General features: G+C 38.5%; 1 protein-coding gene across 3 annotated transcripts in view; it reads left to right on the top strand.

Moving 5' to 3' along the window:
• Nucleotides 1-25,546, top strand: part of Pias1 (protein inhibitor of activated STAT 1) — a 125,270-nt gene that overhangs the window by 70,866 nt on the left and 28,858 nt on the right. For all 3 annotated transcript variants that reach the window (XM_085689206.2, XM_048423944.3, XM_085689207.2), the window contains exons 3-7: nt 6,303-6,387; nt 6,733-6,780; nt 12,682-12,772; nt 13,480-13,614; nt 19,794-19,899. In XM_085689206.2, the coding sequence (XP_085545332.1) occupies nt 6,303-6,387; nt 6,733-6,780; nt 12,682-12,772; nt 13,480-13,614; nt 19,794-19,899 (465 nt within the window). The remainder of the gene's footprint in view (nt 1-6,302; nt 6,388-6,732; nt 6,781-12,681; nt 12,773-13,479; nt 13,615-19,793; nt 19,900-25,546) is intronic.

Here is a 25,546-nt window from a genome sequence, read left to right as displayed (position 1 = left end):
CTGCCATCCAGTGCTGGGGAGCCAGGCATATGGATCAGCCAGTTTAACATGGAACTTTCAGAGACCCTGTCTCAGAAAACATAGTGGGAGCTGGGACTGTGTCTCAGTGAGTAAAAAAATTTACTTTACCATTGAGTAATGAGGAACTTGAGCAACAGTGAAAGTGAGATAAAATTAAGTCAAGAATTCACTTCAGAGTCCTTTTCTCCTTATTCCATATCCTCATTTCATAGGTAACCTTTACTTTTTTTAATTTAAAAAATATAATTATTTGTAATTGGGTTTTTGTGCCATAATGTGGCTATGGAGATTAGGAGACTACTTTGTGGATTTGGTAATTTCCTTCTACTCTTACATGGGTTTAAGGGTTTGAACTCAAGTCACTAGGCTTGCTTAACAAATACCTTTACCAGCCAGGTAGTGGTGGTGCATGCCTTTAATCCCACCACTCGGGAGGCGGTTCTCTGAGTTTGAGGCCAGCCTGGTCTACAACAGCTAGTTCCAGGACAGTCTCCAAAGCTACAGAGAAAAACACCTTTACCCACTAAGCCATCTTACTGGCCCTAGATGATCATTTTTAATTAATTTTAAGCTTATCTTTCTTATTTTTCTTTTTAAAAAGCCAGTATTTTAAAAAAGCCAAAACTGTATGTATGTGTGTGTATACATATATATACATACACACACATACAGTTTTGTGATACACACACACACATACGGTTTTGTGGAGGTTTTGCTTGTTTTGTTTTGTTTGTAATAGCATCTCATCTTGTATCTCCAACTGGCTTAGAACTTGGTATGTAAACCAGGCTGACCTTAAACTTGAAGAATTCTCATACCTGTGCCTCTAAGTGCTGGCATTACAGGTGTGCATTGCCATATTCAGTCCTTTATATACTGCCTTTTCTTTATGTGAGGCAGGATCTCACTGTGCAACCCTGGCTGGCACATAACTCCACCAAACCCTTCTGCCTTTGTCTCCTGAGTGTTGGTACCAAAGGCATGTGCCACCACTCTCAGCACCCTTTGTATTTTCTTATTTCTTCTCTTACACCAAAAGCAGTGGGTTGCATTTTTCTTTACCTCATGTCTTGGTTTCTCTTATATACTTGATTGATATTTAAACTTTTTATGTGTGTGAGTGTTCTGCCTGCATGTATGTGCACCATATTTGTGCCTGGTGCTCTTGGAGGTCAGAAGAGGACATTAGCTACCCTGGAACTGGAGTTATGAATAGTTGTGAGCCACTGTGGGCACACTGAACACATGTTCTCTGCAGGAACAAAGTGCTCTCAACTACAGTGCCATCTCTCAGCCTCTAATGATATATTTTGAGGCTCACTCCCATAGCAATATATAGTGATTACCTTCATTATTTTTCCTTATATTCTTTTATATGTGTGCTTATTCAGATATCTTATATAAGTAGATATTCTGTATAAAAAAGGGGTTTTGTGTACTGTACAGCTGTATGGTGGATATAAAGCCTTGAGACTATAAATCAGCGAATAACAAGTATAATATTCCAGGACAAAAAGATTAAGAGGTCAATATAGAATACTCTTAAAGTAAGTTGTAAGTTTATAGTAGTTCTACTTGAAATATAATTAGGCTTTAAAAGTCATAGTAGTAGCCAGGTATGGTGACACTATCTTTAATCCCAGCACTCCGGAGATAATGGCAGGCAGATCTTGTGAGTTCAAGGCCAGCCTAGTCTTCACAGTTGGAGTCTCTTTGAAAAAATGTTAATAGTAGGATGCAGCAGATGGCTCAGTGGGTAAGAGCACTTGCTCTGCAAGCTTGAGGACCTGAGTTTGGATCCCTGGTGTTTACAGAAATAAGCCAGTAGTGGCTGTACCTACCTGTAACACAGCAGTGGGGCATGGATCCCAGGATTTCTCTCTGGCCAACCAGCCTAGCTGTACTGTGAGCTTCAGGTTCTGTGAGAGACCCTGTCCCAAAAGAATAAAGGTGGAGAGCAAATGGAGGAAGATACCCAACTGTCTTCTGTCTTCCACATGGGTACACACACCACAACGCAAAATATCCTGATAGTTGGAAATTCATCTAGATGCCTGTATTTGAGCCTTAATTGAGTGTGTGGGGGGGTGGATATGCAGAAGCCTAATGACAAGATGCTAAATCATAATCAGCTATAGAAATTAAAAGTAGTATTCTAGTACCAAGGTAAAAGAACAGTGGAAGCTGGGCATGGACATGCCTGAAACCCTAGCACTGGAGAGGTTGTCAGGAGGATCACAAGTTTGGATGCAGAGTAAATCTTATCTTCCATCCCCAAAAGTGGTCAGTAGAAAAATCGCTTTTAAAAAAAAAAAAAAAGTAGCTTGAATGTAAGGATCTAATATAGGATCAAACAAGCATACAGACTTAAAAGAAATCACTCTTTTCTTTTCCTTTTTTTTTTTGAGGCATTTTCTCCTTACATTGTCCTAGCTGTTCTGGAACTTGTTGTAGACCAGGCAGAAACTGAATTCAAAGATATCTGCCTGCTTCTGCCTCCCAAATGCTGGGATTGAAGGCGTGTATCACCATGTCTAGCTTGAAAGTCTGAATTATTTAACAAATAGCTATAAGCAGTTTGAAGTAATAGAACTTTAACTTTTTAATATCATATACTAAAATAAGTTTCATATATGTAAAATAATTATATAGAAACAACAAAAGTATTTATGTACTAATCTTAATTAGTATAAGAATTTACCAAGGCGATACTTAATAGAGTAAGCTACATAAAAATTTAACTTCAAATATTTGTTCATTAATTTATTTTTGTATGTGTGTATATATGTTCATGTATGAAGGCACATGTGTGTTTTATCGTTCATAGATGTCAGTAGACAGTCTCTGATGTGAGTTCACACCTGCTGCTTTATTTGAGGCAGGATCTCTCCTGTTTTCCTCTGCACGTGTTTTCCAAGCTTACTGACCTTGAACTTCTGGGAGATTCTCCTGACTCCACTTTTCATTTTAGCACGGAAATGCTGGGACTACAGACATGCACCACCACATCTTACTTTTGCATAGGTTCTGGAGATCCAACGATGTCATTGTCTTGCTCAGCAAGCACTTAAGAACTGCTGAGCTTTCTCTCTGGCCTAGATTTGACTTTTTTTTAAAAAAATAATTTAGCTTGGTTTTATGTACAGATGTCAGATCCCCTGGAATTACTAATAGTTGTAAACTGCCATATGGGTGCTGGGAATTGAACCTGGGTCCTCTAGAAGAGCAGCCAGTGCTCTTAACTACTGAGCCATCTCTACAACCCCAGGATTTAACTTTTATACCATCTAAAAATGGAGCCAAAGTGGAGTGGGAAGATGGGGGAACATTACCAAACTCTAAGAAATATTTGTAGCAAATTTCCAAGAACTTGAATATTTTCACATATGAAATCATATAAGTAAGCACAGAATAAGATTAGACAAAATAAAAAGTTTAACAAAAACAAATAAAAAATTAAATGTAAATTAAACTACTAAGTAGTTACTGAGAACTACACATTAAATTAGCAACAACTCCTTTGCTGACCAGAATAAGGGCAATCCCTAGATGAATAAACTGTTGTGGGCTGTTATATTAGTCTAACTACTTAATCCTCTTGTATTATTATTCATGAAACTGTTGGGGTTAGGAGGGCAGGGAGAGAGAGAGTTGCCCCTCTACCTTGTTTTTTGAGACAGAGTCTTCTACTGAGTCTGAAGCCTCCTTGTTCACCTGAGCAGGCTGGTCATCAAGCCCCAGGGATCATTAATGTCTGTCTCAACCCTGGGTTTGCAAATGTGTGCCACCAGCATATTAACATGTCTGGCATTATGTTCTGGGAATCCAGTCCAAGTCCTGCAAGCACTGTACCCACTGAACCATCTCTGCAGTCCATGATCATACTTTTTTAACTGTGAAATCGTACAGCTCTGATTTGATTGACAGAAAATAAGTACCTTCCTCGTTCCCAAACACTAACCTGTAAACTCAGAGATGTTCAGAGATTGTCCCAAATAATAAACAGTGATAGTAACTGTAGTAATTGTAGTGTCTGGTCATGACCCACCTATAGTATCAAAGAGTGACAGATGTCAGTGCCTGACAACTGAGGTTTGCTTCTCTGTGTGTTCCTGGCTGTGGTTTTGCTTCATGTTCTGCCCTCTGGAATCAAGGCAAGAGGGCAAGAAAGGTGATGAAACTCAGAAGGCTGCTTCACTTCATTTGCACAGAGCAGCCTGACCCTCCCAACCCAGTTGCGCCAGTCAGTGCAGAGGGTCTGCAGATTTTTTTGAACAAATAATAAATGCTATGAAAGAGTGTTCAGTTATGATGGCCTTTTAATCAAGTGTCACAGCCTAAGGTATGTCAAGAGAAATGAATGGCTGATGAGAAGGGAGAAGGTGTCCGTGTTTTCTGATAACTGAAAAATGGCTGTTCTAAATAATGAGATTAGGTCAGTGCTTTATGGCACCCATGGGTAGAATCCATTGCATTGCGGATTTTAAATCATTGTAGGATGGAAGAAGCAGCCACGTTGTTTTAGCAGTCATCTTATCTAAATCTCTACACATCTGAAATTTCACAGTAGTCATATATTTGAAAATGAATCTAAATTTTTGCTTAGTGAATAATACGAATTTTTGTTCTTGGGAGTTTTTTTTTTTTTTAGCACTGTTTTAGAGCAGTGCCAAAGATTTAAATTAGGCCAGGCCTGCTGGGCAAAAAAATCTCCATACAGGATCCTCTAAGAAAGAAAGCTAGTATCTTGGGTTGCTGACAGAGGACAGTATTTGCTTTCCTGCGCACTGCTCCTTAGTTATTGGTCATTGCCAAATTGTCACTTAGAATTGCAATAACTTTTTCTGGTTAGCAACCATTCCTTGGTGATAATTCTTTAAGAAAAAGCCTCTCCCCACACATGAAGTAGAATTGCAAATCTAGCCTTTAAAATATGCTGCTCCTGCACTGAGATATAATTTTAGATCCATGCTCTTTTCCATCGCTTTTTCTTAGAGTGGTGGTTGTGCAGATTTTTTGATGAAGCATGCTGCAATTGAGGTGGTTTAAGTGCTGCTTGTAAGAGAACAAACCTGGCTAAGAAAGAGATTGAAATTAGGCAACAATTGGCTTCTATGCAGTCTTAGATAGCCCACAGCTAAGAATTTCATGGTAATAACGGTTAGTGATTCTTCAGTGTAGAAAATTACCTTGGAAAAGTGCAGTTTAAATCTTTCTCCTGAAAGACAGTACTTCATATAGCCCAGGATGACCTTAAAACTCAGTGTGTAGTTGAGAATAACCTTGACCTTCTGAACCTCCATCTGTTCTTGAGTACTGAGATTACAGGTGTGTGCCACCACACCCAGGCAATGTAGTACTGGAGTTTGCTAGCCAGAAACCTATTAATGGAGCCATGTCCCCAGGCCTGATATTTCTTAATGTTTGCAATTTATTTGTTTACTCAGCAAATAGTCATACAGTGGTCGACACGCAGACACTATGTATATTCGCTTCTGTGTGCCTAAATGTCTCTTGGAAAGCCAGTGGATCTGTTGTTGATCTCAGCATAGTTGTGGAATCCTTGTTCTACAATGACAAGTACTTACCTGACTGCTTGCTGCCCGCCCCACCCCTATCCTTTTTGTTCTTCGTTCTTGTATTTCTCTTATACCTTGTTCTTTGAGAAGTAAACTCATCCAAGAATAAGAGAAACTGTATATAACATTGTACAAAACATGTTGTGTCTAGGTGTGGTGGTGCACACCTATAATCACAGCATTCAGGTTCTAGGCACAGGAGGATTATGTTTGATGCTGATCTTGACTACATAGCATCGTAGCAAGACGCTATCTCAAAACAAACAAGTCTAGTATTAACAGGAGACAATACAAGTTTTCATTTACTTCAAAAACTAAATGCAATTTTATCTATGCAGATCTCAAAGCAGGTACATTTGTTTCTTACTTCAGAAACTATGTATATTTAAATGAGTTTATATAATTGCATTTTAAATGAAATTAGTATCAGTATGCTGTTATAAAAATATGCATTTAATTAGACAACTTTTGGTTAGTGTCTGCTGTGTACTCTCTGAATTTGAGTTCTAATTTGCTATCTGGAATTAGGCCTCTCTGTATCTTTCTGATATATTATATCTAGCATATTTGTTAATTCTCAGTGCTTTCATTGTCTGGTCTCTAGGATATATACTCCAGTTAATTAAGGATGTGTTTCTGGCTATTGTTTTCTGTTCTGATGTACTTCAAGCTTATTAAAATGTAACTCTTTTTCTTCTTCAGCATCAGACAACAGCCAGCGCTTTCGGGAAACCTGTTTTGCATTTGCCTTGACTCCACAACAGGTGCAGCAGATCAGCAGCTCCATGTAAGTCACCTTCCATCTGATCTGCAGTTTGATGTAAGCCCAGGACCAACTATAGTAAATGGGTTTGGCCTCCAGCATATTCCACCCCACACACTTCCCTCTCCTTACCCCCCTCCCTCCCCTCTCCCTTCCTCCCTCCCCTCTCCCTTCCTCCCTCCCTCCCTCTCTCCCTCCTTCTTTCTCGTCCCCTCTTTCCCTCTCTATAACACACACACACACACACACACACACACACACACACACACACAAAGTATGAGCACTGTTGACATTTCTGGTATTTAGGAATGGAGTAACATGTCTTCATGTATTTATTTTAAAATAATTTCTATTCTCATTCTATTTTAGGGATATTTCTGGGACCAAATGTGACTTCACAGTACAGGTCCAATTAAGGTACAGTGTTGACTATAATACATACTCAAATTTTAAAATATGTTCTTTAGAAATTAATTTTTTTTAAATCTCCTCAATTTTCAACAAGATACCTAGGAAGAAAAAGCATTGTGGGAGGCTCTGCTGCCCGTGTGGGATCTTTTCCATGGTGGTAGTCCTTGGGTGGTTGGGAAGCTGCAACTGATGACATCTTTAAAGGCACTTTAGAAGCCTCAACTTTTGGGTAGTTGTGACATGGGCCTTCAATACCAGCACTTACTTAGGATGAAGGCTCGGCAGGATCTCTGTGAGTTCATGTGTTTTCTCTACTGAAGAGGTGACAGCACACAAGTCTGCAGAATATGATAAACATTCACTAGATATTCTAATCTGCTTCATCCTGTTTCACCTGTTAATTTAATATGTCCTAATTCAGAACTCTCACAAAACATTTTGTGGAAGTTCTCAGAAATGCACAGAAGCATGCCAACACAGGCTTGCAACCCTTCTCGGGCTTTGTTTCTAGGCCCTTCTACTCCCTCTGAGAGCATCTAAGACATCTTTTTTCTTTTTAATTAGTTTTTTAACTTTATTTTTATTTTATGTGCATTGGTGTTTTGTATGCATGTATGTCTGTGTGAGGGTGTTGGATACCCTGGAACTGGAGTTAAAGACAGTTATAAGCTGCCCTGTGGTCCTGGGAATTAAACCTAGGTCCTCTGAAAGAAAAGCCAGTGTTCTTAACCACTGAGCCAGCTCTCCAGCCCCCTTTTCTTCCTTATATAAACCCATTTTGCTTGCTTTTCTTACTTGGCGAGTCTTCATATCTCATTGCAATAAGAAATGGAAGAGAACAAAGCAGTTGATTTCTTCAGTGGTCTGTTTTTCCTGTACACAACCTGGTAACAACAATCACATACAGAGTAAAGACAGAAAAGAGGTCAGTCTACACACTGCCCAGCTTCATGGAGCCATGCAAACACTTCTCACCTAATCTCTAGTAGTGAGGTCAGACTTGCTGAGAAAACCAAGAGATTGACAAGAGTTGGGGGCTTTTATGCCCTAAAGCAACAGGAGTGGCCTTAATCTAAGATTTAGTTCTAAAAGGCACTAGCAAAGGTATCATTGCGTGTCCAGAATAGACTGTGAAAATGACTGAGCAAAGTAAAAGACAAAATGCAGTGTCTTCATAAGTAATTACATGTTGCTACAATATTCTGCACTTCTTGTATCTACATATTTTTCTTACTTTTACTTATTTGTTGATTTATTTGTTTGCTGTGTTTGGGTGTGTGTGCATGTGGGGATCAGAGGACAATTTGAGCGAGTCACTTCACTCCTTCCAGCATGTAAGTTCTGGGAATTGTACTTGGATTTACAGGCCTTATCTGCCCGGCCATCTCTCATTGCTGCCTGCCCCCTCCCCCATTTTGGATAGTGGGTGTTGTTATTTGTTTTTGAGATAGAGTCTCACATAGTAGCTCAAGATAGCCTGGAACTTACAGCAATCCTCCTACCTCTGTCTCCCAAGTACTGGAATTTCAGGTGAGCCACCATTTCTGGCTGTTTATTCTTCACTTATTTCAAACATTGATTTTTGTGTATATTTCTAGTAGCTCAACACTGGATCCTCGTTATCTCTTCCGTTTTACTGTCCTCTGCCCAGTGCAGGTCTACTGAATAGAAGTCCTCTGCCTCATCTGTTGTGTCTGACTTCGAGGCTACCAAGACCAAAAATAAAGATTGTGATCTAGTGAGACTAAGATCTAGTGACTATGCTAAGTATTGCGTATTCAGCAAATACAGTCCACATTTTTGAAGGAAGATTGTCTTTCTTAGATGTTAGCTATGTTACAGTTACAGATGCTGTTATGAAACCTCACGACCCAAAACAGCTTGGGAAGGAAAGGATTTATTTGATCTATGTATCATGAGTCATAGTCTATTGAGGGAATCCAATGCAGAAACTCAAACCAGGGAAGAACCTGGAGGCAGGAGCTGATACAGAGGCCCTAGAAGAACACTGATCACTGACTTGTCCCTCTTGGCTTCCTCAACACCCTTTGTTGTTGTTGTTGCTGCTGTTGCTGCTGCTGCTGTTACTTTTATTTGTTTTTTGAGACAGGGTCTTTCTACATAATCCTGGCTGACCTGGAACTAACTATGTAGACCAGGCTGGCCTCAAACTCAGGGAGATCCACCTACCTCTGCCTCTTTAGTGCTGGGATTAAAAGTGTGTGCCACCACACCTGACTTTAGTCTATTTTCTTATAGTGTCTAAGATCACCAGCCTAGGAGTGACACTACCTCACCATCATGAACTGAATCTTACCACTTAAATCATTAATTAAGAAGATACTTGATGTATGAGCTTGCCTATAGCCTGATCTTTTAGAAGCAGTTTATCAATTGAGGTTCTCTCTCCTATGAGGTGATTCCAGCTTGTGTCAAGTTGACAAAAATTAACCAGCACAGCAACAAATTCAGACATTCCAAAGGACTCTTTCTTGATAGTTAAAAATGATTTAGCTGTGGCTGAAAAGTTTGGCTTAATGGTTATGAGTACTTGCTCCTCTTGCAAAGGATAAGAATTTGATTCCCAGTACCCACATCCAGCAGCTCACAACCACCATAACTCCAACTCCGGGGGATCTGATGCTTTCTTCTGGCCTCCACAGTCACCTGCACACACATATTCTTACAAACACAGAGACTCACATTCATCTTTTAATATTAGAAGGCTGTTGTATTCCTACCTTTGTTTTTTTTATTTACAGTTTTGTTTGTTTGATGAATCTGGCTTTTACTATGTAATCCTGGCTCTTCTTTAATTTGCTTTGTAGACCAGACTAGTTTTGGGAACTCACAGAGTGCTGGGATTAAGGTTGTAAGACACCACACTCAGCCTTTCTTAGCCATTTTCAGTTAAAATTTATCTCCAGATTTTTATGAACAAAAATCACCTAAAACGTTTTGTGCTATTATTGCAATTTGTTGTCAGTCTTTGTCTTAATAAAAGTCTTTCTCATTCCCCTTGTCTTCCCAAACCCCCATTGCTAAACCAGTGTATTATTTAAGATGTATGTGCCTTTTTATTTTTTCATTATTATTATTTATCTAAATTATGAAAAATAATGGTTACTATTAAACATATAGTCTGTTTTCATTTATGGACTTGTTACTCCAACCTTCTGAAGCATCTCACAGAAACTGTCTGCTGTTGGCACATCTTTTGCCTTCAGTTTTGAGAATGCTAGCATTTCACTTTTTACCTAATAGAATGAGGAGTCACTTGTCATGTAGATTATTCTTTTCCTACAGGTTCAGGTATCATGGTGTCTTTGTTTGAATTTATTATTGCACTTGAATAATTATAAGCTGTGGCATCATTTTACTGTTGTAAGTCAGATGCAGTGACACACTCCTGGCATCCCAGCACTCAGATGGCAGAGGCAGGAGGATTGCCAATACATAGTAAGACCTGTCTCAGAAATAAAAACAAAATAATAACAATGACAAAAGAAATAACCTGTAATGAAGATCTCTACTGGGTTTATACCTATCTCTGTGAACTCTGATAGCTGTTTCCTAGGAACATTTCTAGCAAATGGTTGTAAATTGGTATTTCTTAACCAATTGAGAATCTATTGGAAACTATGGATTGTTTTCCTAAAAAATGAACGTTTGTGGGTGTGCATGTATGTATGTATAAGTGTGCACTCATGTGCTTTGACATGGCGAAGTGGTTCCTTTATGTGAACCATTCCTGTACACAGATTCCCTAGCTGGCACATTAAGACTTCACAACAGATGTGAAGAGCAGAAAACTGCATGTAATGAATATTCCACAGAATTCACAAGGAGGGCTCTCCTCCTGTACAGCCCAGAGGTGCTGTGAGTTTGCTGTAAAAATGGAGTGAAGGACGGCTGTATATTGGGAATGGGAAGTAATAAAAAACCATTTATCTAGCTTAGTAAAAGTCAGTCAGTCAGATGAGAAGTTACAAATTGTGTATCTGGCCTTCATTTTCCCAAAAGATTATGCATTTAATTTAGAAATAAATGTTTTGTGACTTTCTGAAACAGTGTTCTGCTTTATGCAGATGTAACACAAATGCTGTGATTATTCAGTGGCTTTGGTTCTCCAGTAGTGAAGGACCTCCTTGGCTCATTGGACAGAACTTGGTCTTAGGAGTGGGGTTTTGGCCCTGAAATTACGTTTTCAGTATATTCTACTGAGAAGTAAAAAAAAAAAAAAAAAAAAGTTTCAAAGGCAGTATCAGAACTATTGTATGCTATATGTCTTCTTTGTTTTATAATACACATGAACCAGTTTGAAGCTCTGGGAAGGTCTTTAATATAGAAGCTTTAATTGTTTTGACTTAGGCTTTTAAAACTTTTTCAACTACAGAGTCTTAAAAAGAAAAAAAGTTGAAAGTTCTTGATGCCTCCTCAATCTTAGACAAAGAAACTACAAGCAACTAAGGAATATTGAGAACAGGAAAAATAGTCTTCTCTAGGGAAGAGCACAGCAGCTGGTTATCCAGAACAGCATGATCAGATGGAAGACCTGTGCATAGAGCTAACATTTTATGCATTGGCGTACTATATTTATATACTTAGAAACACACACACAAAACAGTTGAAGAGAGAAAGAGGCTATGAGTTTAAAAGAGAGCAAGGAAAGGGGTTGAGGGCAAGGAAGAGGAAAGTGATATAATTTCAAAAAAATTAAAAGATGAAAAATTGATTTTTAATACCTGCTAATATCTGAGGAAGCTTCTGTCCCTCAGAAGATAAATAATTCTAAAGAAAACCATTAACACTATTGCATGGTGGTAGTTGTAATTGCTAATCCATATACTTGATGAAACTGTTTACTATTGACTTTAAGCAACTTAGGTGAGGTATAAGGAATTAAGGAGACAAATTCCCACCTCTTCTAAATCCATATGTAACCTTTTTGGTTATTTTAAGAGAGGGTGTTGCTACATAGCCCTGGCTAGCTGGAAGTCACAGAAATTCTCCTGTTTCTGCTCCCTGACTGCTAAGATTGAAGATGTGGCCACTATGCCCAACCACATGTAATTTTGGAGTCTTCCCCCAAACCTAACTGAATAGTTGACTGATCCTAGACAGCTAATTACCACATACTTTGTAATTGCTGTATTGGTAAAAACGAACAAGAAGCGTATGAGGTGGCCATTTTTACTGTGACTGTTTATGGGATTTAAGGACTGCTCAAAGAGGTGACTGATCCTGAGCTGTGGGAAGTGGATCCTCAGTGTCTTAGAAACAGGGGGTAGTGTTGCAATTCTTGTTCTCACTCTGTTTACTCTTATAGACACTGAGAAATAATTGTTTACTCTTAATTCCTTTTTACTTCTGTCCCTAGTACATACTTGGGATCTGTTCCAATTGCCCAGAAACAGGAGGCATTTATGACATCCCTCAAGCAGCATAGTGGGCTACTGTTTTATACAGTTATGGCTTAATATCTCAGCTTTGTGTTTGTTTCACTTTGGTTGGAACCAGGTGTGATTGGTCTGTGAACATCAATTTGATGGACTTTAACATTTGAATAGTAGATCTATGTGTGTTTTGTGGTAACTTGAAAGGAACACTATTATCCATATATATTTTATGCATTTTGGGGTTATCTAAATTCTTGATGTTTTTCAACATCTCGGATAACTGGTTTTTCTTCTAGTTTGTTTAAAGCATCACAATTTATGCACATACATATTCGGACCTGTATAATTCAAACCACTGTGCAAAGATCAACTGTGTTTTAAGCCTGTTTGCCTATGTTTCTTATTCTTTTTCTATTTTAAAATTGATCATCTTTCAAGTTAGCTATGAAATAAAAATGTTAGAGGTTATCTTTTATAAAGTAAATTGAACTTGACCTTTGCCGTTTAGGTTTTGTTTGTCAGAAACCAGTTGTCCACAAGAAGATCACTTCCCACCCAACCTTTGTGTGAAAGTGAATACAAAACCTTGCAGCCTTCCAGTAAGTTCTGAAAAACAGTTTTTGAACTAGATTACCCATGTAACTATTACATAAGTCATCTTAGATGTTTTCAATTGCACTTTTACATTAAGAAACATTTTAGGAACTAAGGATGATGCTCAGTGGTAGAGTGCTTGCTTAGTATTGAAAAGACCCAGTGGTCAGCTCCACTGCCACAGGATAGAGTCATTTTATTTATATTCATGTGACTAGGTGAGACTTGCAGACTTCAATTAGCAGTTGTGACTTGAGCTATGAGGAGAAAATTATACCATTGCCCATGGTAGCATCAGTGTTGTGCTTGGTTTTAGGGAGACAGAATCTCACTCAGCTATATACCTGTGAATCTGTATGCCTGTAGTGAGCAGAATTCGTCAGGCCGCTGTGCCTTAGACGGAGTAATGCTGGGAGCTGTGTTTGTTCCTTGTATACCTCTTTAAGCCATTATGAACTCATTTTGATTTAAGAGATTTTGAATTTCTATCACTGTTTTTTTTTTCTCAGACTTGGTAAAGTGAGACTGTTAGGTTGTTTAGAGAGATTATTGCCTAGGTAACTCATAAATGTTTGCTTCCCTACTTTTTAATGAAATCGTTTATATTTTCTAACCTGTACTTTGTAGTTTGTTTAGTTTTTTGTTTTGTTTTGTTTTAAGAAATGGAAATACTTGTGGAAATAGTAGAAAAAAATTATATTTTTTTTCTTAGGGTTACCTTCCACCTACTAAAAATGGTGTGGAACCAAAGCGACCTAGCAGACCAATTAATATCACCTCACTTGTTCGATTGTCCACGACAGTACCAAATACCATTGTTGTTTCTTGGACAGCAGAAATTGGAAGGGTAAGTAAGCTTTTGTTTGTAACTTTTCCTGTCATGAGGAAGGTTTAATTACTGTGGTTGTCTGTAATGTGTGAATTATACTGTGAGCGAGTAGACAAGGATTTCTGTCTCACTGTGAGTTTTTAACCTATTCCTACTTGATGCAGGATCATGTAGTCTCCATTGGTTTTTCACTCTATAATTTATTATAAACTTTCTGTGTTGTTACATATTCTTCTGCAGCATTTTAAATGACTATATTATATGGCGATAAGAATATGCCACTATTTGGCCTACTCTCTGATGTTGAATACTGATCTTTGAATACTGTCCTGGCAGCTGTAGCGTTGCATACGTGCATGATGATCTCCTTACAGTAAATTCTCATAAGTAGAATTTTTGAGCCAAAAAACATGAGGAATTTTGAGAAGTTTTGTGTGCGTTGACAGATGGCTTTCCCCAAAGATGTACAAATGTGTTCTATGACTTACAGTGTTTATTTGCATGCCTGCAACAATATTATTTTTTAAAAATTCTTCACCATTAAGAAAATGTTAGCATTTAGTACCCCTTTTGTTTTTGGTGAGAATGAACATATTTGGTGTTTATAACTATTAACATTTTAAATTTGCATCTATGTCCATTTCTTTTTTTGTCCTTTTCTTAGTTGTCTTACTAGATTTTATATGTTGAGAATTTACCCTTTGATACATCTTGTAAATATTTGTCTCGAGTTTATTAGCTTTTCAATCTGTGTGGTTATTTATATGTAGATTTACATATCATAGCACCAATTGTTAACCAGCTTTTATCTTTGTACTCTTTTCTTCTTCCTATCATCCTGTGTCTACCCATGCTTGCCAAACTGTTAATAAGCTAGACTACTAGACTACAAAGGTTTCTTGTTTTATCTTTAAATATTTAATCCATCTTGAATTCATATGTTGTATGAGAAATTTATTTTCACTAGTTAACCTAGTTCTAAGTCAATGGTAGTTCTGAAGCCACCACTGTTACATGCATAATTTTTTATGTTCTGTTTCTGTTTCTGAACTTTTTCTATACTGTTTCTTAGCCTACCTTTCATTTTCTAGGATACCCATGAGTTAAGATTTGTTGACTGTGTGTCACTGCATAGTGTAGGGAGAACACACCCTTGTTTTTCTGGGGCCTGAGAACTGGGGACTTCACACAAACACACCAAGAAATGTCTTTGTGTTTAAGTGCATAAAGGAAAAATGACTGGGATTTTAGGGTAGTCAAGGACTTGAAAGAGAAGAGAGTTAGGGAAGGGCTTCCCTATGGAAGCAATGACTTGAGAGAAGAGCTAGAAGGATGGGAGTCAGGAAACGTTCAGAGGAAACACAGCAACCCAGTGGCAGGGATGAGCCTCTGCTTTGCCAAGCAGCTGAAAGGGTTTCACTGTAACTGAAGTGCAAACCACACAGGGCTTTGTAGGAAAGGTCAAAGGTAAGCATTTTCTCTTTTTAAGCAGAAAGTTTTCATGTTTCCGTTTAGAACAGGGTTACTCCTTAGAATCGTTAAATAGTTGGGGTAGACGCCAAAATCATACAGCAGTCACATCTTAGGAACCAACTATTCCAGAAGTGTTTCGTGGGAGCCTTAGCCTAGAGTGATTAAGAAGTGACACCCAATGTCAATATTTGGCCTCCACATGGACACACGAATAAACTTACGGACACAAAATAACTGTTCAACTTGAGAACACACAAGTGACCTTAGCAGGAATAGTTTTGATAGAAGATTGGAGTGTTCTGTTGTGATGGGCTGGAGGAAAGCTGTAGAGATGTTGAATTCTAAGCCTGTCACTTAGGAGAGAGGAGATGAGCTGGAAGGATGTGAGACTGAGAATTCTTTGTCTTAGAGGGAGAATTTTTAATGTGTCTGGATGATGGTGGAAATCTTTTAGAATGTGAGAGACACAACTGGAAGGAGGGATGATCAGCATTGAATTACATTCTTGAAGAAGCTCGTGGTAGGCAAGGAGGACAACTTTAATGGCACAGTGAAACAGTTGGAAAGCTGTCTTCTGATTGGGTGGTTTCTCTTCAATCTGTCAGGTAGGAAGTATGAGTTAAACTAAGAGAGAAGTTACAAAGAAGGAGTTGGAGGAAAGTTGGGGAAGTTATTAGCATGAGACAGTGAACCTTCTCTTCACATTTATTCTGCCACATGAACTGTGGAATTACTTAACCATGTGCCTTCCTCTCCTTTCGTCACTCAACCTCTAGGTGTCTTCCTCAGACCCTTGAGTAGGATTTCTGTAGAATCACAGGTGGAAAGTTAGGGAACTGGGAAGTGTAGGTAGTTAATGGTAATACTCACTGTTATCAACTCTAGGAACCGTGTTTCTCCATTTACTCAAATTTTCCTCAATACTCCCCTGTAACTCATTAGGCTTAGTATCTATCTTTGTAAGTCCTGTATCCTTTGTAATTCCTGTGTTGGTTTAGTTGCTATTTCCAGTGTATCTTTTCTTCCTGTTACATTTTCTAGGGCTTATTTATTGTTGACTTACTCAAAAACTACTTGTTTGTGGACATTTCCTACTTAAGTTCAGATATTGGTTTGTTTGGTTTTTTTTTTTTAGTTGACCTTTTTGTATTTCCAGGAAGGTGTTATATAACTTGATATTGTCATTTACACAAATACATAACATATGATTTATTTCTTCTACTAGCTAGAACTTTCTAAACATATCGTAGGTGCTACTCAACATCTTTATTGTTCCTTTGTTAAGGAGAATATTACTGCTGTCATAATATTTAGTATTAGAATGTGTGTGTGTGTGTGTGTGTGTGTGCGTGTGTACATAAACAAAAGCCAGAGATGGCATCAGTGTCCTCTTCTATCACTCTTTGGTGCACCTCTGAGACAAGGTGGCCAGACCTAACAGAAGCCAGCAGACCCCAGCAGTTTTCCTGTACTTTTGTAAGAAAACCCTAACCTCTGGTCCTCAAGTGCTCATAGCTTCTCAGTCCCACCATGAAGGGGTTTGGTTTGCTTGCTTGGTTGTTTTGTTTTTAGGCAGGATCTCACTAGCTGGCCTAGATCTCATACAGATCAGGTTGGTCTGGAACTCACAGAGATCCTCCTGGCCTCTGCTTCCTGGGTGCTGGGATTAAAAACACGTGCCATCAAGCCCAGACCCACTATTAGTTTAGAACTTAGTTACATTAATGATATATTTATAATATTTCTCTTCTGCTGAATTTTGTTATTAGAAATGGATTTGGGGTGTTGGGAATGTAATTTATTTGGTAAAATACTTGCCTATCATGCACAAAACCCATGCTTTTATCCCAAGCACTCCATAAACTGGAGGTGGTAACATATGCCTATTGTCTATTAGCCAGAAGGTAGATGCAGGAGGATCAGAAATACGTCATTTTTGGCTCCATAACAAGTATAAGACCATCCTGGGATACACGAGGCCTTGCCTATTAACAAAAGCAAGCAAAAATGAATTTTGAATTTTATAACATAATTTTGAAACCTATCAGGGTTATATTTTTGCTTTCAATTAATTCATGTGTTACGGTTTTAGTGTATAGCGCCCCCCCATAGAACAAAACACACAAGGTTTTTGTATGTGTGTTTTTGTTTTGTAAAACAAGAGATTATTTTGTAAATCTCAGATGATAATTACATTATTTTAAAATCACTAGTTTAATTCACCTTGTGAGGCTGCTCTGAATAGTCCATGCAGAATGTCGTGCTGCGTTACTGATATTCTATTGCTTGACCTGGTGGTACAGGGGTGTAATTCCACCTACTCAAGATGCTGAGGCAAGAGAATCTCAAAATTAAAACCTGCCTGATCAGTTCCAGGCCAGCCTGCGTAACTGAGTGAAAACCTGTCTCAAAGTAAAAAGTAAAAACAAGACTGAGTTATCCTAGTGGAAGGATTGTCCAACTTATAGGAGCCCTAGAGAAACTCTAGTACAAAGAGAGAGCAGTCAGGGAAGAGGAAACGAAAAGGAGGAAGTTTGTCTTTTCAAAGAAAATAAGTAAACTCCACACAGTACCTGAAGGAGAGAAGTGTATTGTAGCTTCTTGCTCTACTCTGTGGCATTTTACTTTATTTAGCACTTATTAAATTTTTCGAGTGGATGGAGGAATCATTTGGACACTATTACAAAGGGAGACAGAAGGACCAGATGTTTTGTTTATGGAGAAAGTATCTTATGAACTTCCAGTTTTACAGACTGTGGGGGAAAGTGCAGACAAATTAGCTATATATATATATGTATATATATATATATATATATATATATATATATAGAGAGAGAGAGAGAGAGAGAGAGAGAGAGAGAGAGATTTATATATATATAAAGAGTTGACCCTTGAGGGGCCAGCAGAAATGCTGTCTACTTAGCCACTGTTTTGGAGGATCTTTCTGTGTAATATCTCCTTGTGACATTGGTACAAGGGGAATTTCATTTCTCACGTTCCTGCAGCTTTCATTTTCTTCTCTGACTACATGTTTCCAGTAGAACACACATACCTTTTCACTGAACTGGATTTTTTTTTTACCTTGATCTCATCATAAATACTAATAGAAAGCCCTGGGGTATTTCCAAGTTTGAACATTGAAGCTGTCAGTCCAGAGTCTTATTGTTGATTAGCATCTCTCCAGTTTCTGTTTGACCTGAAGCATTAAACAATTAAGGAATGATGGTAAACAGGGTTTGGATTTTCTCCTAAAAGACGCTTTTCCACTTCTGTATTAGATTAGTAAGTTGTGTACTTTAAAATGTAGTCACACTGTAAAGCTACTTGTTTTTCATTAAAATACTGAATTGTACTTAAAAGCAAATTTGCTGTTCGTTACCTCAGCTTTTTTTTTTTTTCCAGAAAATAATCACCATGTGATCCCAGATAGGTTTCTGGACTTCACAGGAAACCTTGCAGAGGGTTCTGTAGGATGTGCCCTCCTGTTGCTAAGAGGCAAATACATATTTAAAAATATAAAACTAAGTCTGGGAAAATAGCTCAGTGATAGAGTGCCTTCTTAACATGTATGGGGCCCTTACTTTAGTTCTTAACAGTACAGGATGGATTAGATTAGAATGTTTGTAGGGCTAGGCTAATAGGTTCTAGTGAATTCTGGTATGTAGAAGCAAGAATTCGTGGAACTGCATGGTCCTTGCTCACTGTCTCCTGTAGTCCTTGCCCTTTCCTCTTGGTTTCTACTGCCCAAGCCATCCAAATAGTTACATGATCATAAGCATATTGTGTAATCTGTGCCTCAGTTTCATCAGCCTTTCAAGATAGAGCAGTACCTGTTTTCTCCTATAGGCTGCAGGCAAAGCTGAAATAAGATCTGTAGTGTATATCAGGAATGCCTTTAAAAACTGTTGCTATAAAGAAGATGGTAACTCTGTTTTCTCACTTCTTTTAAAGTGTCTGGATCTACTTGATACCAGCATGAAACAGAAAAAGATCCTTTAACCTTTTTCTCTTGTCCCTTCATAGTCTTGACCCTCTTCTCTTCCTCTTTCCCAATAACACACCCTTCGTTCAGCTTGGCTTGCTACCTGTTTTTTGTACCACCTTTTCAGGTAGTCCCTGTAGGCACTGGGTATCTGATACTCATCTTCAGGCAGCACTTCTCTGTGCAGTCTTTACTGATTCGCCTGCATGACGTGAACACTGCCTAAATGTCTTTAGGATCTAGTGGTACCCCAGGCATAGTGAGACACTAAATAAGTGAACTTGCAACCCATCTCATTGCTAATATTTAATAGCTACTATTTTAGAATATGTGTTACCTACTAAATACAGTTTATGATACCTTCAACATCTTAACAGCCTTGGTTTATATTTAGTCTTAATAATGTTCTTTCATATAAAAATCTTAAATCTATTAACTTCAAGCACTCAGTACTAATGAGTGCAGCAGCCCTAGGTTGAAGTTCTCAGCTATACGCTTGCTACAAGTTAGGGCAGTTTCTTTACTTTGCTACCTCAGTTTTCTCATCCACACACACATGAAACAGGTTTTTAACCACCTGAGCAGCATATCAATCAGGATTTACCAGAACACCTAAGATAGTACTTGACACACAGTAGGCGCTGCGATAAGGGTTAGTTTTCTTTCCCTGTCACTGTGGGGTTAAATAGATGTGCTGTTTACTTAAATATGTGATTGGTTTTCTACATCTTTTTTTTTCCAGACCTATTCCATGGCAGTATATCTTGTAAAACAGTTGTCCTCAACAGTTCTTCTTCAGAGGTTACGAGCAAAGGGAATAAGGAATCCGGATCATTCTAGAGCTTTAAGTACGTATGATAATCTTACTTCATATATGCAGCTAAACTATCTTGTTAAGGTTAGAGTAGTGTTTTTTCTCAACTCAAATTTTAGTGTTTCATTTTTTTTTAAACCAGAGCCTGTTGTAGAGGTTTAAAAACTCCAAGAACCTAGTATTGTGAGATTTTAAATTAATAGCTAAAGGTAGTTTTAATGTCTTTGTTGTGAAACTATATTTGATGATCTGTGTTTTACAGATCTTAATATTTACTTTGTAAAGTTACTTCCTGAATGCAATATTTTATTATAGCTTCTTAAAACCAATGTTTAAGACATTTTAGGAGGTGAAAAGGACATCTTGGCATGAATTTCAAGAACATTATTTTTGTTTTCAAGGATATTTTAGATCCAGGAGAAATGCACACAATTGTATGATGGCTATCTGCTTGCTTTACCAAAACCAAAGAAGTCAGTGGGATGGACCTTGGGCACATTTTCAGATTTCTTGTCTGTTACAATAGGTTGCAACACATGATTTCTAAAAAATATTTTATCCATGCATACAATGACCATCACCACCACCCCACACACACATACAGCTCCTCCTTGGATGTTTCATTTTGATATGTTAAAATTGGAATTAAATAAGGTCTGTGTATGGACGTCTGTCTCAAGTTTCGAGCATCCTTAACTTTTCTTAAGAGGTGGTCTAAGTTCTTCCTTAATTTTCTTTTCAAAAGATGTGGGTTCTTTGTTAGGAGAATTTAGAGGCGGAGTCTCGGTGCTTAGGAAGCAGCACAAGCAATAGTGTGATAGCTATCCTGGACTCTGTAGCTTAGGCTGGTTTCAGACTTGCTGTGATCCTCCTGCTCCAGTGCTGTGATTGTAGGCATGGGCTACCACATCCTGCACTTGAAGCTCTTAAAATTAGTTCATAATAGCAGCTCATTCTCAGGATTTGTCGTTAGCATTCTGGTGGGAAGAAATAGGATGCTTAGGCCAACTTCCTCACAGCTGCCTTGGAGCACAACTTCTATACCTCTCTATTGTTTCTGTAGCAGAGTGACAGATCCCAACACCCCCGCTGATCTGAGCACCTGCAGTAGTTAGCTGAATATTTTTTTCTATACTAAGGCTCCTTTGGAAAATGCAAATAGCTGGGCATAGTGGTATACATCTATAGCCCCAGCTACTCAGAGGGCTGAGGCAGGAGGATCATCTGAACTGAGTCAGAAGAGGAGCTAAAACAGAAGCACTGTTTGTGCATCTAAGGGAATGGAGGCTCCATGAGTCAGAGACAAGAAAATAGTGGGGATCCTGACAGAGAAGAAAGGATTAGACATCTACCTGGAAGAGATGTACAAGAGAGGCATTTTTCCCTTTTTACAGCCTATCTGGAGTCATCTCTGGCTGACAGTCTTTATTCTTGCCCTGCATTGATAAATGCCAGTTAGTCAGAAAGAATTATGAAATTATATGGTAAAACATGGTAGAAAAGACAAAAATAACGAGGAAGAAGGCAGGCGAAGCTTTCAGGTTTAACAACAAAGTGGGTTGTTTGCACAGGCTCTTGTTTCTTCTGCACTTGCAGCTAGAGCGCCACCTAAAGGTTGTCAGGGGACCTGGGTTGGCATTTCTAGGAACCCCACCCAGCTACTGTTAAGCAGCAAGACTGCTTAATTGCAAAGTTAGTTATTTTGCATCCTTGTGCCTTAGGCTGAGTGAATTTTATGGCAGTTCTAGTTTATCTTGTTAGCCAGGTGAACAAATGTAATATTAATTGGATTTTACCAGTAAAGAATATATTGCAGTTAACTAAAGGCATTTACCTCTATGTTACCAGTAAAGAAGTAACTTTTCCCAAAAATTAGATAAAGTGCTTTATATTTTATAAAATATACTTATATTTTATATTTATAAAAATAAAATGTTTTAATTTACGAGAAAATGTCACTTCTCAGGATTGTTTTTGTTTTTCGAGACAGAGTTTCTCTGTGTAACTGTCCTGGTTGTTATGGAACTTGCTCTGTAGACGAGGCCGAACTTAGAGGTCCACCTGCCTCTGCCTCCCGGGTGCTGGGATTAAAGGTGTGTTTCACCACTACCAGACTTTCTTGGGAATTTTTGAAACTTGAACTTGATTACAATTGCATTGATTGTAAGTCATTCTTAACCTCGTAAGGAAGGTCTGCTGACAGTAGTATTAGTCAAGTCCATGCTTGATATTTAAAATTTAGACGTTTCATTGAGAAAATGCATTCTGTGGACTGGAACAATAGTTCAGTCAGTAAAGGCTAGGCTCACAATTAAAATGTCAAGAGAATGAAATGAATTCTATATTTTCGTTCAAGAAATTAAATGAGGAATCTGCTGTGTTCTATTAACAGCAGAGCACATTACACAAGACCATGCCTTCTCTGTATCTTTAGAAAGTTTACAGTGTGATGGGAAAGACCAACCAAGTCATTAGTAAGTTATAGTTGTGGCATGTGCCTTGAGAAAGGAAGACAGGGAACTCTGAAGAGACACCACAGGGCATTCTAGTGCTCTGTCTGTGACGCTAAGGGCAGTAGTGGAAGAAGAGAAATTGTTAAGCCCGAGGATGGGAAGGGAATATGTCTGGTGAAAAGGGAAACAACAATATTGAAAAGGATGAGACTAGCCCAGATGGGGTTGGGGTGGGGGTCTCTGTAAATTCATAGATGCTGTAAAGGTAGGTGATAGAAAGCCATAAAAGGATTCTTAAACAGAGGAATGCACGGTCAGATTTGAAAGATCTGATCATCAGCTGGAGGATGAGAAGGAGGGGCAAGTCTGGTGCTCTGGAGCAATTAGCAACCTTTCGCTTAAAAGCAAAGCAAATGTGTGTTGGGAGGGGGGATGTGTGTATGAGAAAGAGAGAGAGTGTGTGTGTATTGGGGGTGGAAGTCAGGGGACACTTTGGAACACTTTCTTCCACCTTTGCATGTGTTCCAGGAGGTTAGTTTGTGCAGCAAGTACCTTAACCCACTGAGTATTGCACTGGCCTGCATTCTTAAGCACTGTATTCCACATTAATGCTATTTTCAGAAATGAAAATGGGATTTAAAAGATGAGATTGTGAAAGAGCTGACTGCACTCTTCAACTGTGGAATCTGAGGTGTGAGTGCAAGGAAGGTGCCAGCGCTTAGGAACAGCCTTAACTCGGCCTGATACTTCACTGATCCTTCACTCACATTTCTAGTTCCTCTTGTCTCCTCCTGGTAGGTCTCCTTCAGACTTTAAAACTCTACTTCTTGCTGGGCGGTGGTGGCACACGCCTTTAATCTCTGTGAGATCAAGATTAGCCTGATCTACAAATCGAGTTACAGGCCAGCCAAGGCTAGACAGTGAGACCTTGTCTCAAACAACAACAATAAAAACAAACAAACAAAAAACACCTGCTTCTTGTTTATCCTACTGCTTTCAACAAAGGTGGTCTGCATTGCTGTGTGTTCCTCCTCCATGCCACTCACAGTCTTTGAGCCCCAAACCCCCCTGAATGTGCTAGGGCAGTGGCTGCAGTGGTGCTCTCAAGACATTTCTACTTTGGTTGCTTTGTTGCATTTGATATCAACCTCTTTCTCCTTGAAATTCTCTCCTGCCTTGACCTCAGCCACATTTCTTCAGGGGACTTTTTGGAGAGAAGCATCATAATGCTGGGCATAGTGGCCCTTAATCCCAGCATGGGGAGGGAGAGGTAGACTGAGTTAAAAGACCAGCCAAGGCTAAGTAGTGAGACCTTGGGGTGCAGATGTGGGTGTATCGTAAATGTTTCCTGGGATTCCATGCTTGTTCTGCTTTTCACATCCACTGTTACTGCTTAAACTAGTACAAACTCCCAAATATAAATCTCCATTCAGGTCTCTCCTCCAATTTGAGATTGCATAAACTGACTACCTTCACCTAAACATTGTTCTACTTCATCAGAATCAAGAATTTAAAACTGACAACCTAAACCTTTCTCAAATATGTCTTCTGTCATTATCCTCATATAAATCCTTAAATCTTGTCTTTATCTTTAGAAGCTTCGTCCTAAATGATATATTCCACCCCTTTTTTGACTTTTCTTGCCTCTTTCCTGGCTGCCTAACTTACTAACTTATCTGATCTTACCATTCTCATTATCCCCTGAACCCCTGACAACAAGTAAAGTCTCCAGCTTCATTAGTGTGACATCCAACACTGATGTGACTCTCTTAGTGCTTCCCCAGACCTCTCACTCTTCTTATATTTTACTTTGCAAAAACATATTACACTCTCCTCCGAGTGTTCTCTATGCTTCAACCTTCTAGTTGCTTCTACTGCCTCACTCCAGTGTTTCCCAGAACCTCCAGAGTCTCTTGGTGCCCATCACCTGAAAGGGACCACACTGAGCATCTTTTCTGCTGGCTTTCATTTCATTCTTTTTATAGTTTTCACTGCCTCACACAGTACCTTAACACACAGTAAACTCTCACATTTTGTTGAGTTATTGTTACTGTTTGTGACATCAAATTTGTGATCTTCCTCACAGCTTTCCACATGCATGTGCTTCTATACTCAGTGATTGGTGTGAACTGATGAAAGGAAATAAATCAGACTTCAAAGTGTTTTGTTTCCTCTTTTGAGCCTAATGTGTTTGGTTGTTTTCACCCCAAAATTCTAAAAGACTGAACTAAAACATTCCGATATTAAATGGAGGAGAGAAATCAAGCATTTATATCCCAGAATAGCACCATCTAGTAGGGCAGTCTGAAATAATTGTACAAGATTGAAACAGTCATGTGGTAGTCACCAGCAATATGGCTACTGAACACTTACAATGTGACTAGTACAGCTAAGATGCTGAATTTTAAATTAAATTATATTTCAGTTTATTTAATACAGCCTCATGTTGCTAAAACTAATAGTAACTCATAAGAATAGAAGTCCAGTTGGGCAACAGTGATGTAAGCCTTTCCTCTTAGCCCTTTGGAGGCAGAGGCAGGCAAATCCATTGAGTTCAAGGACAGCCTGGTTTATAGAGCGAGTTCCAGGATTTTCGTGGCTACATGGTGAAACTCTATCTCAAAAACAAACAAACAAGCAAAAAACAAAAAAATGGATCTAATAGCAAGATGAGTTTTATACGTGACTAGTTATAACTTTAGTCATAAAGTACTCTTACCATTGCAGATCATAGTAACAACAAGAAAACCATATCTAGAGAACTTCCCACAGATCACAGGGCATTAGTCCTTAGCAGGGTACAAAGGTTTGCTTTTCCTGCTTGTTAGGTGTCTACCTGTTCCAGCCATATTGCTTTAAAGGAGTATTTTTTTCATCATTTAATTTCTTAGGCATTTTGTCACAAACTGGCTGACCATAGGTATGTGAATCTATTTCAGGAATTACTGAGACCTCTTAGCAAGCCTTGAAAACAGTCTCCCCCTCCCTTTTTTTTGAGAGGTATTTTGATTATTTTAAGTCCCTTATGAAAAATGGTATTCCAGGAAGTTGATTGAGTATTGGAAAGTTAATCTATAATTCACTTTTTGTGAAAAACTGAAAAAGAAAAATTAATTACTACCTCCTTAGATGATGCAAGAGACAGTTATCTAAATTTAACATCTATTCCTGATAAAACTCTCAACAAAATATTAATGAAACAAGAAAGAAACTGCATCAGTGATACAA

Source organism: Myodes glareolus, chromosome 4, assembly GCF_982192425.1.
Source record: "Myodes glareolus chromosome 4, mMyoGla1.1, whole genome shotgun sequence".
NCBI classification, from domain to species: Eukaryota; Metazoa; Chordata; class Mammalia; order Rodentia; family Cricetidae; genus Myodes; species Myodes glareolus.
The sequence above is the reverse complement of the archived record's forward strand: the minus strand, read 5'-3'. Positions and strand labels throughout refer to the sequence as shown.